At 55.9% G+C, this 12,348-nt stretch overlaps 1 protein-coding gene across 1 annotated transcript; it reads left to right on the top strand.

Annotated features, from left to right (window-relative positions):
* Positions 1 to 1,913: 1,913 nt before the first annotated feature.
* LOC136006794 (olfactory receptor 14J1-like) lies at positions 1,914 to 2,931 on the top strand. The gene has a single exon (XM_065664845.1). It carries the CDS (start codon positions 1,931 to 1,933, stop codon positions 2,738 to 2,740), a length of 810 nt encoding a protein of 269 aa, XP_065520917.1. The 5' UTR covers positions 1,914 to 1,930; the 3' UTR covers positions 2,741 to 2,931.
* Positions 2,932 to 12,348: the final 9,417 nt, after the last annotated feature.

The raw sequence follows: 12,348 nt of genomic DNA, 5'->3' as shown, positions 1-12,348 counted from the left end.
CTCTCATCACAGAAACGGCACTGCAGGAAGGCAGTGTGTCTCCAGCTGACAGAGGGAGCATCAGTGCTTGCTTCAGGCTCTTTCCCATAGGGTTCCCCTGGAGCCCCAGTGAGGCCTGGATGAACCTCAGAGGGGCAGAGGCAGAGCCACCTTGGGCTGGGCCTCTGCTGCTGAGCTGGGCCGGGCTCCTGGGACGCAGACAGATGCTGGATAGCGGGCAGCGCTGCAGAGAGACAGCTCTGCCCAGGAGCAGGGCTGGGGCACTGCCTGCAGGCACCCAGGGGAGACCTGGGAGCCTCAGAGAGCTTAAAGGCACTTGGCAGTGGAGGATGCTGAGAGCTCCCTGCAGGAGAAACCCTCCCAGCCCTGTGCATGGTAAGGCTCTGGGTGCAGGGCAATGCAGCTGCGGTTCCTGAAGGGATCTCCTCAAGCTGCTGCCTCAGACAGTCCATGGGATCTGTCAGGAGCACTCTCTTGGTTTCTCTGTGTAGATAAGGAGGATGTGCTGCAGAGCAGGGCTTCCCTCTGCGCCGTGCGAGGGCCAGGACAAGGCAGGTCCCTTGTCCCCGGGCTGGCTGCAGGGTGTGAATGTGGGTGTGCAGCCAGGGGTGCCCAGCGCTGCCCTTGCGAGCAGGGTCCCTGTGTGCTGGGCAGGGACTCTGCTGCCTGCCAGGGCAAGCACTCAGCCTGCCCGGGAGCTCACCACGGCGCTGGGGGAGAAGCTGGGGGAGAAGGAACAACCCCTGGCAGGAAAGGAAAAGTATTTGTGTGCACTGGAGAGGGTGCTGGGTGGGTCAGGGCTGCTCAGAGCTCCACATCGCTCTGAGCACGTTTGCAGAGGGTCCTTCTGAAAGACACTGAGGCACCGTCTGCCTTAGAAGGAAGGATCCTGAGCTCTGATGTTTTTCCCTCTTGGTGGGCAGGCTGGGCAGTGGGAGCTGGGAATTTACTTCTCTGCTTTGGAGGAGGCAGCGAGCGTCTTGTCAGGACTTGTGTGAGCTGCTCCTGAGCCGCTGCCCAGGTAGAGATGCCCCTGGGCAGAGCCCTGCTGCCGGGAGGGGTGTGCAGGGCAGAGCTGAGCACACAGCCCATGGGATGGGCTCTGGGAGCCCTGAGAGGCAGCAGAGCTGGGCACAGAGCAGCAGCTGCTGGCAGGGACAGCTCCAGGCAGCAGAGACATGGGCAGGGAGTGGGGGGAAGGTGCAGCCCAGCCCTGGCGAGGCTGCGTTCAGGCAGCTCTCTTGGTGGCTGGCACTGGAGGTGGCTGCTGGCCATGCTGTGCTGGGCACAGTCCTTTGCTTCTCCCCATGAGAGCTCCCTGATCTGCCCTTTGAAACCGTGCTGCCCTGCTCTCAGCACAGGATAGTTGGTTGTTCTTATGATCAATTTGTGTGTGAAGGCAACTTACAGGCAGTGCAAGTGTAAGCACTGGGCAAATGGGAAAGGACTCTCAGTGGCTCTGCATTAAGCTAGAAAGAGCTGAGAACTTCCGGCTGTATATTCTTCCGATTTTCAGTCATAAGTAGAATAGTTTATACCCCTATAAAAAAACCTCAGGAGTGTTATGCTAATAAATAAATAACACAGACAAAATGATCCTAAGGCCATGCCGAGCCTCTCTTGTGCAGCCCAGACTCAGCCAAGTCATATGTGCGAGTGCTGAACTTTACAACCAAGTTGAATTTCATCTGACATCCCTTGTGAACATCAGAGCTGGACAAAGCCTGCTTCAGAGCAAAGCTGACTCCATGGCAGCACATGGGCAGAGGTCCTGCTCCTCACATAACTCCCAGCCAGCACAAACCAGAGAAAGGAAATGCATTTCAATTGGTCGGATTTCTATGAGGAATGCCGTGGATTTGCTCTGAAGTTTGCCATAATTTCTCCCTCTCCTTTTCCATGGAACAGGTTCCATGCCCAGAAGCAGCAGATGTACTTCTTCCTCCTCAACCTCTCCCTGCTGGACCTGGGCTGCATCTCCACCACTGTCCCCAAATCCATGGCCAATTCCCTCTGGAACACCAGGGCCATCTCCTACACAGGTTGTGCTGCACAGGTCTTTTTCTTTCTCTTATTCATTTCAGCAGAGTATTTTCTCCTCACTGCCATGTCCTATGACCACTACGTGGCCATCTGCAAGCCCCCGCACTATGGGACCCTGCTGGGCAGCAGAGCTTGTGTCCACATGGCAGCAGCTGCCTGGGGCACTGGGTTTCTCTGTGCTCTTTTGCACACAGCCAATACATTTTCACTACCCCTCTGCCGAGGCAATGCTGTGGAGCAGTTCTTCTGTGAAATCCCCCAGATCCTCAAGCTCTCCTGCTCACATTCCTACCTCAGGGAAGTTGGGCTCCTTGTGCTAAGTGTCTGTTTGGCACTTGGCTGTTTTGTGTTCATTGTGGTGTCCTATGTGCAGATCTTCAGGGCTGTGCTGAGGATCCCCTCTGAGCAGGGACGCCACAAAGCCTTTTCCACGTGCCTCCCTCACCTCGCTGTGGTCTCCCTGCTTGTCAGCACTGGCACGTTTGCCTACCTGAAGTCCCCTTCCATCTCCTCCCCTTCCCTGGATCTGGTGGTGTCAGTGCTGTACTCACTGGTGCCTCCAGTATTGAACCCCCTCATCTACAGCCTGAGGAACCAGGCGCTCAAGGATGCTGTGAGGAAGCTGGTGACTGGATGTGTTTCAGCAGCCACACACTGCCTGCTGTCCTCTGCAAAGGGCTCCCAGTGCAGTTCATGAGAAGCCAAGTCTGTCTTTGCTGCTTTACATTTGTTTTCCTGATTCAATTTGTGATGATGTTGTCTTCATAGAAATGTCAGTTTCCATCTGTTCCTGCTTAAGTAGCCACTCGTGTTGTGTGAGCCACACACTTTGTGTCAGTGGTGGTCTCTCACTTTATTTAAGGGGAATAAATGATCCTGAAGAAACTTCTTCTCTTGATACGTCCTCACATGGCAGGAATGAAGGGGAATGAAATCAGCTTTCTGGCTGCTCCAGCTCTGAATACAGAGCCAGGCTCCTGTCCATGGTGCCTGGTGGGAGGACTAAAGGTGATGGGGGATAGTGACAGAGGAGAGGTTCAGCCAGGACAGAAGGAAACCTTGTTCCCATCGGCTCAGGCAAGTGCTGCATCAGGTCACCCAGAGAGGCTGTGCAGTCTCTGGCCTTGGGGATTTCCAGCTCGGCCTGAATCAAGCCTTGAACCACTTGCTCTGAGCCTTTTTCTGACAGGTTGGACTTGAGACCTCCTGGGGTCCCTTCCAGCCTCTGTTCTCTTATGATCCTACAATGATGGGATTATGAAGGGCCACAAAGGTGCTCTGAGGGCTGGAGCAGGTCTCTGGGGAAGACAAGCTGAAAGAGCTGAGGGTGTTGAGCCTGGAGAAGGTTCCAGGGAGACGTCTTAGCAATCTGCCCATATCTAAACAGGGCCTACAAGAAATTGGGTGAGGGGCTTTTTACAATGGTGTGCAGTGACAGGACAAGGGGGAATAGCTTTAAGCTGAGAAAAGGGAGATTTAGGTTGGACATTTGGAGGAAGTTGTTCCCTTTGAGAGTGGTGGGACACTGGCACAGGGTACCCGGAGAAGCTGTGGCTGTCCTATCGCTGGCTGTGTTCAAGGCCGGGTTGGAAGGCACTTGGAGCAACATGCTCTAGTGGACCACTCTAAAACACCACCATAACACCCAGAAATACCCCTGAGAGACCTAAATAAAACCTCCAAACCACCTGCACAACACCTAATGGACACCCTAAAACATCCCCAGAGCCCCCAAAACACCACTGGCATCCCCCAAGCACCTCATGTCCTTGTCCTCCCCCTGCTGTGATGCTGTGGCCTGAAACAAACCCTAAACCCTAACCCTAAACCCTGACGTAAACCCCTGTTCCTGACCCTAATCCTCACTTGTTTTTATAATGTTATAATATTATAATAGAATGTAATGAAAATTATGCTGAAATAAAATAAAAAATGAAGTGTCCTGGGTTCAGCAGTAGCAGTCATTTTTCTCCTTCTTAGTAGCTGGTGCAGTGCTGTGTTTTGACTTTCAGCCTGAGAACAGCACTGATAACACCGATGTTTTTAGTTGCTGCTCAGTAATGTTTACTCTGACCCATGCCCTGGGATTAAGAGTCCCATGCTCTACTGACTGAGCTTGCCGGGCCCCACGTTGGGCACCAAAAAGCACTGTCGTGGTTTAAGCTCAGTCAGCCATGCAGCTGCTCTCTCACATCCCCCCCTTCTTCCTCCCCAGTCCCGGAGGGATGGGGAAAAGAATGGAAAGAATGTAACTCCCACGGGTTGAGATAAGAACAGCCCAGTAACTAGGGTACAACACAAACCACTACTGCTACCACCAGTAATGCTAATGATAAGGTGAGTAACAAGGGAAGAGTATACCACCCGCTGACCGATACCCAGCCCAGCACGAGCAGTGATCTAACCTTCTGGGTAACTGCCCCCAGTTTATATTGTGGGCATGACGTGCTGTGGTATGGAATACCTCTTTGGCTAGTTTGGGTCAGGTGTCCTGTCTCTGCTTCCTCCTGGCTTCCCCTCCTCCCTGGCAGAGCATGAGACTCAGAAAGTCCTTGGTCAGAGTAAACATCACTGAGCAGCAACTAAAAACATTGGTGTTGTCAGCTCTGTTCCCAGGCTGAAGGTCAAAACACAGCACTGCACCAGCTACTAAGAAGGAGAAAAATGACTGCTGCTGCTGAACCCAGGACATAAATTCAAAAAAACACAGATTCAGTAAAAAGAAAGAAACCTGCCTTTTTGCTCTTCCTTCTTCCTCTGTCTATTCCGTCTCTCCAAAGAAAAGATTCATTGAATCCTGGAATAACTCAGTTTGGAAAAGACCCCTGAACATTGTCTTGTCTGCCTACCCTGCTCAAGGCAGGGTTAACCGGGTGAGATCATTCAAAGGCTCTTCCTTTCCTGCTGTCATCCACCAAGCAGCTGAAAAGGCACTCCATCATATTAGACAGGGAGCTAATAAAGACAATCAACAGTGTTGGCCCAGCTGCTTGCACTGAGGGGTGTCACTGGTAAGTGGCTGCCAGGAGGAATCTACCACTGGTGACATTTGGGCTTGATCCACCAGCCCGCTTCCCACTCACTCCATCATTCGTTTCTTCAGCCCAGAGATCACCAACTGGCTATAAAGAGATTATTAATGATCCAGGTACAAAACATGCCCTTTTTTCCCCTACCCACACAGGTTTGGCAATCGCTTTCTTGTCCTACAAGCACCTAGAAGTGGCTGCAGGTGTATTTGGTCCATCACCTTCCAAGGGACTGGGCTGAATTGCCCAGCCTGGGATTACCAGGAGCCTCCTTCTTGCCCTTTGTGAGGAAAGGTTTGATGTCCGCCTTTTCCAAGGACCCCAGAAGCTCTCTGATGGCTCTGACACGTTTGAGGGCGCAATCCAGAAAGGATGATGTGAGCGTTCGCCATGGGCCTGCCCAAGGCATGTGAGAAAAATCCCGCTGGGACACTGGGGGCTGTTCCTGGGGTCACACCCAGCAATGGCAGGGCCATGGTGTCCACATCCGAGCTGTCCTCATGCACTCCTGTCATGGTTTAAGCTCAGCCTCATACACTCAGGGCTGTTCAGGGACACGAGTCCTCCCCGTGCACACACAGAGCCCTGCACTGCAGCAGCAGCGTCTCTCTGGCCTCCTGCTGCCACTGCCAGAGGCTGGAGGCACCTCAGCCCTGCGCTGTTGCCGCCCTGCCGCTCACCTGGGGGCCCAGCAGCACAAGGAATGGGCACAGGGACCTTGGCTCGAGGAAGCACATCCCAGTGCTGCATTCAGGTAGGTTCCCAAGGCACATTGCTATCAAAGGGAAGTGACCTCAAGACACTGTCTGCCCCACCGGCCTTCATGGAACCCCAAGGAACAGCTGAGGGTGTTTGCGCTCCCCTGGGCTCATCTCCCCGACCGCACACTGTGTGCATGCTTACGTCTCCCCTGTACAGTGCAAACTTCTGACGTAGGCACGAGTTGTCCCTGCCGTGGAGTTGTCCCTTCCTGGAGCTTTGGTGGGAGGCCAGTGCTGGGAATGGCGGTTCCAAGGGGCTGGTGTGTGACGATTGCCCTGGAACACCTTGCCAGGGCAGCAAGCAAGCAAGGTCACCGACCAGGCCCTGCTCTGCTGGTGCTTCAGTTCTGCGCCAGGAGGCCTGGCTGTGCCAGGGACACTGCTTGCACCCCCCTCCGGGACACTGCTTGCACCCCCCTCCTGCACAGGCACCCACTGGAGCTGTCACTGGGGTTTTCCTCGTCAGGGTACGCTGCTGAGAGTGTTCTTGACAGCACCTGTGAGAGAAGACCTGAACGTTCAGGCACTGCCGGGGGAGATCACCTTTCTTTATTGGAACTCTGCCTTGGAGCCCAGCTCTGCCACAGAAATGCCCTTTGCATGTCCTGGCCTGAGCTCACAGCACCGCCACAAAACATGCCACTGCCACTGCCACAAAATACAGGACCGTCTGTGATGTCTAAATCACCATCTGAATTGTTATTAACATCATTTTCAAGACATTGTGAAACCGCTGTTGAAATACAATTCAGTCATTGCTTAACCACCATTGGATTCCCATTTGATTTTAATTCAGTCCCTGATTAATTACCATTGGTCCTTAAAGAGGCCCTTTCAGTTACCCCCCAAGGATGACTTCTCTGGACCATTCCCCGGTGAAGCACAGTGAGGCACAGCTCCAAGTCCATTTCCCTTCAGGTGTGCAGCAGCAGATCCAGCAAGTGCCCCCGCTCCCCACCGAGGGCCATGGCAGATGGAGGAAGCCCAGCACACCCGGGCTGGGTACAAGGAGAGCTGCAGGGAAGGTTCCCGAGAGCAGGACAGCTCCTGGCACAGGGACTATCCCAGCTCCAGGGCCAGCCTGCACTGGACGCCCTGCGCCTCCTGCCCTTGGCGGCGGGGTCACAGCGGGGCCCTTTGTGAGCCGGTCTGTGACACTCCCAGTGTGGTCACGTCCCTTGCGCTGCCCTTCCCTCCCCCTGCCCACATCCCTCCATCCCGCAGGGGGGCACAGAGACCCCGCAGCCACCCCAGGGGAAAATTGGGGTGAGGTGGGGGCTCCCCAGGAGAGCAGCTCTGCGCTGGAGCCAGCCGAGGGGTGCCTGGGGCAGCCACTGCAGAGCGGGCAGTGAGGGCTCCCCCAGGCCTGGGCAGGGTCGGGGCCAGGGACTGCCACCAGCTGGATGCTGGCACTGCTGGATCCCGCTTCCTCCTCACGCTGCAGGCAGGGGCCTGCGCTCTGCCCCTGCAGGGCTGCTGCAGGGTTACCAGAACCCGCCAGCTCTATTGCCCCCTGCCGCAATCCCTGCCGGGCTTCTGCAGGCGCGGCCAGAGCCCTCCCGGGATTTGCCACCTCCTGCAATGCCCGCTCGGCTCCCACTGGCTGTACCGGCGCTGCGGGCCCTGCAGCACCTCCAGGAGCCCGCCAGGCGTTGCGGAAGGTGGCAGGGCCTGGCGGGATCTGGCACAACCTGTGTGGGCTTGCCGGCGCTCCGCAGGACAGCACGGACCTGGTGTGCCCGCGGCACCTGGATGTGCACTCTAGGCAGAGGCAGCAGCCCAGGTGCTGTGGTGGAGCTCGAAAGCCCTCCAGCTATTCCAGGGGCACCAGGGCCCATGGTGACCAGGAAGACCCTGGGGCACTCTGGAAGCAGCAGGTGAACACAGCAAAGGTCCTGGCGGGCTCTGGCAGCGGCAGCGGAAACCCACCGGACATTCCACAGTGCTGAGCTGCCCTTGGAGCTTCCGCTAACGCCCGCGGGAGCCGCGCAGCATTCCCGGTGATGGTGGCACCGCTGGCTCTGCGGGTACCGGGGCAGGAGAAGGGCCCTGGCTGATGTTGCTCCTTGTGGTGTCGTGGTGGCTTCGGAGGTGACAGCCCAGGAGCAGGCACCTGCATCTCCTGGTGCTTGGGATGTCCCTGGTGGCTCCTCAGCTCTTGGAGCCGTTTCTGCTGACACCAGTGCTTCACCCTCCTTTATCCACCCACCCAGGTTGCAATGGCTTCCCTTGGGCAGAGCAGTGTTGAGGGACACCGTGCCAAGAGCTGTGCTGAAGCTGGAGGAAACCACATCCACTCTTTGCCTCCTCACGCACAGCTGCAGGCTCTCAGCTTGGCCAGGCAGCAGTTACCCTTCGCATGGCTTTTAGGAGACCAGAGGTGTCACCCAAGAGGACTCTGGTGCTGGCACGCTGTCCTGGGTTCAGCAGCAGCAGTCATTTTTCTCCTTCTTAGTAGCTGGTGCGGCGCTGTGTTTTGACTTTCAGCCTGGGAACAGCGCTGATAACGCCGATGTTTTCAGTTGCTGCTCAAAATGTTTGGTCTGCCCAAGGACTTTCTGAGCCTCATGCTCTGCCAGGGAGGAGGGGAAGCCGGGAGGAAGCAGAGACAGGACACCTGACCCAAATTGACCAAAGAGATATTCCATACCACAGCCCGTCATGCCCAGGATGTAATGGGAGTTACCCAGAAGAGCTAGGGCGCTGCAGGGTTGGACGAGGTATCAGTTGGTGCTCGGTTGGGCTGGGGTGGGGAGAGTTATCAGTTGGTGGGTGGTGAGGTGTTGTATTTTCTTCCCTTGTTATTTCCCTTATCATTATTATTGGCGGTAGCAGCAGTGATTTGTGTTACACCTTAGTTACCAAACTGTTCTTATCTCAGCCCGTGGGAGTTGCATTCTTTTCAATTCTCCTCTCCATCCCTCCGGGAGTCGAGGGAGCGAAAGAAGTGGGGGGAGTGAGTGGACGAGCTGTGTGGCTGGGTTTAAACCACAACACACACGCCTCACCAAAGGCAGCTTGTATAGCCTGCGCTCCCCTGGGTTGCACTTAGGCCTTTATCAAAGATAAGTGCAACACGTCCTTGTCCTCTTTCCCAAGACACCTCTGCCAATCCAATGACCTTTTCAAGGGGGATCCCAAGGAATGCTGATCTTCCCCTGTAACTGCACTGCCACTGTCCTGCCTGTTACACCACGTCCTTCATTCCTCTCCTCTTTCACAGATTTTCTCCTGTCCAGGACACAATGACCAGCTCTGAAGTCCTCTTTTCAGCAGGCTGTCCAGACAAAGGCCCTGTCCGTTATTCTCCACTTGTCTCCTCCCCTCACTCTTTGTTCATTCAGAGCCCTCTCCCTAAGCTGCTGCTTTGAGCTTCAGGCAGGAAAGGTCTTTCTATGGTCTAATCGTCTCCTTGCACAACTCTTTAATCATGTTCACAGCTACCGCTTTGTATCTACCTGTGTCTCTAAACCCTTCCTCATGAGATTATCCCTGTGTAGGAACGGGACCCCGCAAGGCGCTGCTCATACCAGGCACGTGGTGCCCGAGTGTACTTTACTGTGTAGGACACTTTGTCATGCTTTGCTTTGCTTTGCTTTGCTCGCCCAGAGGAACAATCCTGCTGTGCCCGTGTGCAGGCAGGTCTCTAAGGCAGCCAGGCTGGGAGCTGGTGCGCAGCAGCTGCACCATCCAGCTGCCAGCTGCAGTAGAGAAGTCGGGTGTGAGGAGAAGCGACGCAAGTCCCGGGTGGACGATGAGAGCAATGTTGGGTGGGGAGGTGAGGAGCGAGGTGCTCAGTGCAGCGCTGGACCTGAAGGGCTGCTTTTCCTGCCTGTGCAGGCCTCTGGAAGAGACACTCGCGATCAGTGGCAGTGGAATAGAAATTTCTAAACTGAAAAGTGATAAAATAAACCCTTCAAATAACTTTTATCAGACGCTCTTTGTAATCTTCCTGCACTCGGAAACGTCCCCAGTTCCCTGGAAGACTTGACAAAATCCACAGGGTGAGACATGGCTCCTCAGGGTTTAATGAGCCCCACGGTGTATTTGGGCTGAGTTCATGAACCTCAGGTACTGAGAGGAGGCTGAAGAAACCTCCCAAGAAGTCCAAGTCAGAAACAAAGCCCCAGGTCCCTTCAGCATTAATGGGCCCCACTGAGGGCTGTTACTGACAAAGCCTCCCCAGGGACTCGTTAAAGCAAGTAAGTGGAGGCTGTGATTACAGGCAGAGAAAGGCAAAATGAAGGTGTCTGATGGTGAGAAAACCCTTGGTTGGTTTGATGAAGCAGAAAGGCCAAGCCCTGACCACAGCCCTTGGAGAAGTAGAGCCTGAAATCCTGAGAATGAAAGTTCTCCTTACAGGCCTTTAGGAAGGAGGCAATGGCCATAGCCCAGGGGACAGAGACATTTTGTTCTTTTGGGCGTTTCAGCCTTGCCAGAATCCTCAGCCATCTCTGCTGCAGGCTGTCCTTCACTGGCCCATGCCCGCACCCCTTCCCCTTCAGGCTGTCCTTCACTGGCCCATGCCCGCACCCCCTCCCCTTCAGGCTGTCCTTCACTGGCCCATGCCCGCACCCCTTCCCCTTCAGGCTGTCCTTCACTGGCCCATGCCTGCACCCCTTCCCCTTCAGGCTGTCCTTCACTGGCCCACGCCCGCACCCCTTCCCCTTCAGGCTGTCCTTCACTGGCCCACGCCCGCACCCCTTCCCCTTCAGGCTGTCCTTCATTGGCCCATGCCCGCACCCCCTCCCCTTCAGGCTGTCCTTCACTGGCCCACGCCCGCACCCCTTCCCCTTCAGGCTGTCCTTCACTGGCCCACGCCCGCACCCCTTCCCCTTCAGGCTGTCCTTCACTGGCCCACGCCCGCACCCCTTCCCCTTCAGGCTGTCCTTCACTGGCCCACGCCCGCACCCCTTCCCCTTCAGGCTGTCCTTCATTGGCCCATGCCCGCACCCCCTCCCCTTCAGGCTGTCCTTCACTGGCCCATGCCCGCACCCCTTCCCCTTCAGGCTGTCCTTCACTGGCCCATGCCCGCACCCCCTCCCCTTCAGGCTGTCCTTCACTGGCCCACGCCTGCACCCCTTCCCCTTCAGGCTGTCCTTCACTGGCCCACGCCTGCACCCCTTCCCCTTCAGGCTGTTGACACCCATCTTGCTTTCCCACCTCGCTCTCACCTGGCATTTCTGTACCTTTGGTCACATCTCTGCACCCATCACTGTCTGTTCTTGAAACACAAAGTCATGGCCTGAGCCAGACTCCCTATGGGTGACCTCTTGCACCACAAGTCCACCTTTTGAGAGACATTTCTCTTTCCTAACTTGGAGTCTGAACCTTCCAAGCTGCACTTTGCAAAGGTTTGCTTCTCTTCCCACTAGCAAGAAAACCTCCGTCATCTCTGAAGCCGCATTTCAAGTAGTTGCAGGCTGCTCCTACAGTGTCAGTTCAGAAGGTGGTGTGAATATCCCTCAGCAAGGCCATCTAAAGGAGGCTTCTAGAGGAATGGGTGAGGCCATCAGCATAGAGAACTAAGTACCACGGGAGAGCAGTAGGAAAAGGGAATGGCCCGGATTGAGAACTTCTTTGCAAAATCCAAAAGGAAAGGTGGTGTCCCTGGGTGCAAGGTATCCCATGCTCTGGGGACAGGGCACCTCATCTGGGACCGCTTCCTGCCTGTAGCACCCTCTCTGCTGCGCACACCCTGCTCTCTGCCCGCACTCACAAGTGTCTCACAGAACCTTTGCACTTCCCCTGCAGCAGAGACACCTCACTGCAGGAGGCTCCTGCATTCTCCAGGCTCAGGGATGGTTCCTGCATTCCGGGCAAGTTCAGGTAGTGCAGGAGAGGGAGACAGGAAGGTCGGCTCATGGGGCATGATGAGCAGTGCGCAGGCACCCCCAGCAGTGGCCATTCCCCATGTGCCACGCTGAGGCATGTTCCCATGAGGGAAACTTCTCAGAGAGCCTCTGCTTTGTCCAGAGCCTGCAGCCACACTCCAGGAACACTACTCCTCCTCCACCTACAGCCATCAACTGCTCTCCATTGCTGGGCTCCGTCCGGCTTGTAAGGATTTGTTAAAGCCCTGAACCGTCACCTTGCTTCTTGCTGACTTCTCTACCCTCTCTCACCTCCCTGCACACTGCTCATTACCACCAGTAACTAACTGAAGGGTTACGAAGCTCTCAAGGCTTTCCTCAGGGGGTGACCATGTTTCTCCATGGACCACTGATGGATCCATTGAGTGCCAGGTGTGGGTTCCTGCCCAGGCAGAGATGCCCCTGGGCAGAGCCCTGCTGCCGGGAGGGGTGTGCAGGGCAGAGCTGAGCACACAGCCCATGGGATGGGCTCTGGGAGCCCTGAGAGGCAGCAGAGCTGGGCACAGAGCAGCAGCTGCTGGCAGGGACAGCTCCAGGCAGCAGAGACATGGGCAGGGAGTGGGGGAAAAGTGCAGCCCAGCCCTGGCGAGGCTGCGTTCAGGCAGCTCTCTTGGTGGCTGGCACTGGAGGTGGCTGCTGGCC

This window comes from Lathamus discolor, unplaced genomic scaffold (assembly GCF_037157495.1).
Source record: "Lathamus discolor isolate bLatDis1 unplaced genomic scaffold, bLatDis1.hap1 Scaffold_70, whole genome shotgun sequence".
In the NCBI taxonomy this organism is placed as follows: Eukaryota; Metazoa; Chordata; class Aves; order Psittaciformes; family Psittacidae; genus Lathamus; species Lathamus discolor.
This window is presented reverse-complemented; position numbering and strand designations above follow the sequence as displayed.

Bases quoted from the DNA above. Each gene is read 5' to 3' on its own strand.
- LOC136006794 (XM_065664845.1), top strand. From the start codon at position 1,931: ATGTACTTCTTCCTCCTCAACCTCTCCCTGCTGGACCTGGGCTGCATC.